This window comes from Habropoda laboriosa, unplaced genomic scaffold (assembly GCF_001263275.1).
Source record: "Habropoda laboriosa isolate 0110345459 unplaced genomic scaffold, ASM126327v1 scaffold45, whole genome shotgun sequence".
Lineage (NCBI taxonomy): Eukaryota > Metazoa > Arthropoda > Insecta > Hymenoptera > Apidae > Habropoda > Habropoda laboriosa.
The window spans coordinates 803,814-806,604 of NW_017100168.1; the positions used below are offsets into that span (position 1 = coordinate 803,814).

The following is a 2,791-nucleotide window of genomic DNA, read 5'->3' on the forward strand; positions in this document are numbered from 1 at the left end:
CTTAAATGAGCTTTTTTTCTTTTTACTGAAGAATTAAAATAACAAATACATATATATTTCTGTAAGGAACAATCTTTGTGTATGAAAATTATTTGACAAATTAAGCAATCTTTTTATGTTAATGTAAAGAATTTAATTATACTTTTGCGTTAAATATTTTACGCTTTCAGTTTATTTATATTTTTATAACGTTACGTATATGCAACGAAGTGCTTCTTATTTTTAACATAGTTTTGTTTTGTTGCTCTTAAAATACAAAGTTGGATTAAATATTTACTGCAAATCAGAGGATCTTCTGAAATGTGCAGAGGTCGTAAACGGACTTTCATCAGCAAATCCAGCAATTTCTTGCGGAATAATTGCATATTCTTCGACACTAGTGCACGGTCTACACATACACTCTAGAGGCGCTTTGGTAATTACCTGAGAACAAATAATTGTAAATTCATACGTATCCGTATGTTTACAAACTTTATTAAATAAAAGTATTTCCATTTGACTTCTTATATTATTAATCTTTTTACATGCTTCCCACTGGTCGGTTAGACGAAAACAATATGGCTGTGCAAAACTCGTGGTGTCAGAAGCTTTAGTTCTAATTTTATTGTTCAAGTGAATAACCGATCGTTACTTCGTTAATTTTTGACATTTGTTCAAAATCTTCGAAATTCTATGATTAATTTAAAATAATAATCAAACCTTTCGGAATTTTTTTTCGCCTGGTTTGGCTCTCGGACAAAATAGGGATACACTGGCTTCTCTCTCGCCGCTTTCTTGACAACACATGCAGCTTCTCTCCATTTGCCAAATTTTTGATCCGGACACCTGTAGACACAGGTACGAATAAACAAATGTTTATGTAAGTTAATTTTGAAATTATGTTGCGCAAAAGTATGATAGTATCTAACTATAAATGTAAAACTGATGCTTAATTGCATAGTTATCAAACTTGTAACACAAATGGTAGAAAATGCTTACAATTTTTTGTACACATATAATACATGTGAATTAAGAATACTGTGGCATTTACCTCTTATTACATAAAATTATACATCTATAGGTAAAGACAAAATTTCATAAATAAAATGCTAGGAAGTAAATGTTTGTCTCTTAAAATTTGTGTAATTTTGATTTGTTATAGTCTCAGAATTAAAACCAAATGATATTAAATAATGGTGTAAAATAAAATTTCTAATATTTATAAAATTGTACTAAGGATAATATATTTTTCATTATTTTAGATTAGTAGTAAATAAGAATGTCAGAAAGTAAATAAATATTCTTTGTGGAACTATTCATTGTTTTGATCGTTACTACAAAAAAAATTCATATACCTTTTTAGTGATATGAAGATATTTTATTCATTACATTTATCTATATTGTAAATATATTCATGTATATATTTGTTATATGTTTCACCTGTAGGTAACTGCTACAACGTCCTCTGCATGCATAGCTGGGTATTGGTTTTGGAACACATCCTGGATATTGCAGAAAGTGGATGACTGGAGTTGCCTGGCATTCATCAACACCTATAATTGCTTCTGTGGTTTTGCTTAGCAAGCATATTGATATAGCAGCACCTACTACACCGTAAGTAATAGAATTATTTAAGCATTGTATTGATATATATTATTTATTATGTGTATATGGTTTAAATTCAAACATAAGTTGTAGTGTTAATTTTTCATTTACCCATATGATACAGGAACATAGTGTTAGCACGATACTTTTCCTCCTAGATCTAATATCTTACTGTGCTTAGAGATTGAGCATGGTACCCTTTTATACACTATAGGTGGCCATGTTTTCTCCCTTCCATTTGATGTTTATGCTAGTAGCACTAGAGAAAGAGCCAAGTGTATAAAAACACTTACAAAACAAAAAGAAAACTGTTTTTTGTTATATCTAGCAAATATTTTTGTTTAATATTCTTTAATGCTTTGTTAAATAATGAGCTCAGAAAACATGAAAGAAATTTTTATATAACAGTACATTGTTCCACATGAAATTTATGACCATTGCATTTCCATACATCTTTATAAGCTATGATTTTTTATATTATTATAATTTTTGTTTTTATTATGATTTATCATAAGTTGCTTTATATTTCTATTATAAGTTATTATTATACATTTATAAATATAATAACTTTAATGCATTTGTAGTAATTGTATTTATAAGACATTTATATGCACAAACATTGAAAAGTCTTATTTCATAATAAAATTATTTTACAATGATTTAGATGTCTATAACATTAATAATTTTCAAAATGTCTTATGCAAATTTTCAAGTGAGTTAGTAACTAGCAACATAAATTCTATTTATTATAAATATATATCATAATTCCATTTACACATAAAAATTAATAATACTTTCCTAAGTTGAGTTTTACTATAATGAAAATTACAAATATCACATCATTATTTTGCGTTGTAAATATAGTAGGTTTTTTGGAAAATTATCATTCTGTATTATTATTATAAAGGGTATCAGAGAACAGAAAATATGAATAGTACACAAATTGATATTTTTATGTTCTAAATAGTAAAAGACCTGCTTTCTCTAATATTCTACATTATACATACATCCTACTACTTTATATCCTAAAACCTAATATTGTCAGTAACTTTAAAATGATATTATGTATTGTTAAATTATTTTACTTCTCATTAATTTTATTTGTAAAAAAATTAGTAAGTCAGTTACCTCTTTGCACTCATTACATTGATAATTAATTACTTTATTGCTATATTCTAATACATTTATAAAAATTAATACTAAGATT

At 26.4% G+C, this 2,791-nt stretch overlaps 2 protein-coding genes across 2 annotated transcripts in view; one reads left to right on the top strand and one right to left on the bottom strand.

Annotated features, from left to right (window-relative positions):
* Positions 1–273: 273 nt before the first annotated feature.
* LOC108578610 (partner of bursicon-like) overlaps positions 274–2,791 on the bottom strand; it is a 3,694-nt gene continuing 1,176 nt past the window's right edge. The window contains exons 4-6 of the mRNA XM_017941973.1: positions 1,420–1,532; positions 700–825; positions 274–423 (exon numbers count right to left, since the gene is read on the bottom strand). Of these exons, the coding sequence (XP_017797462.1) occupies positions 274–423; positions 700–825; positions 1,420–1,532 (389 nt within the window). The remainder of the gene's footprint in view (positions 424–699; positions 826–1,419; positions 1,533–2,791) is intronic.
* Positions 1,505–2,791, top strand: part of LOC108578662 (zinc finger CCCH domain-containing protein 10-like) — a 12,597-nt gene continuing 11,310 nt past the window's right edge. Inside the window, 1 exon segment of the mRNA XM_017942037.1 lies at positions 1,505–1,593. The gene's annotated coding sequence lies outside the window, so the exon portion shown is untranslated.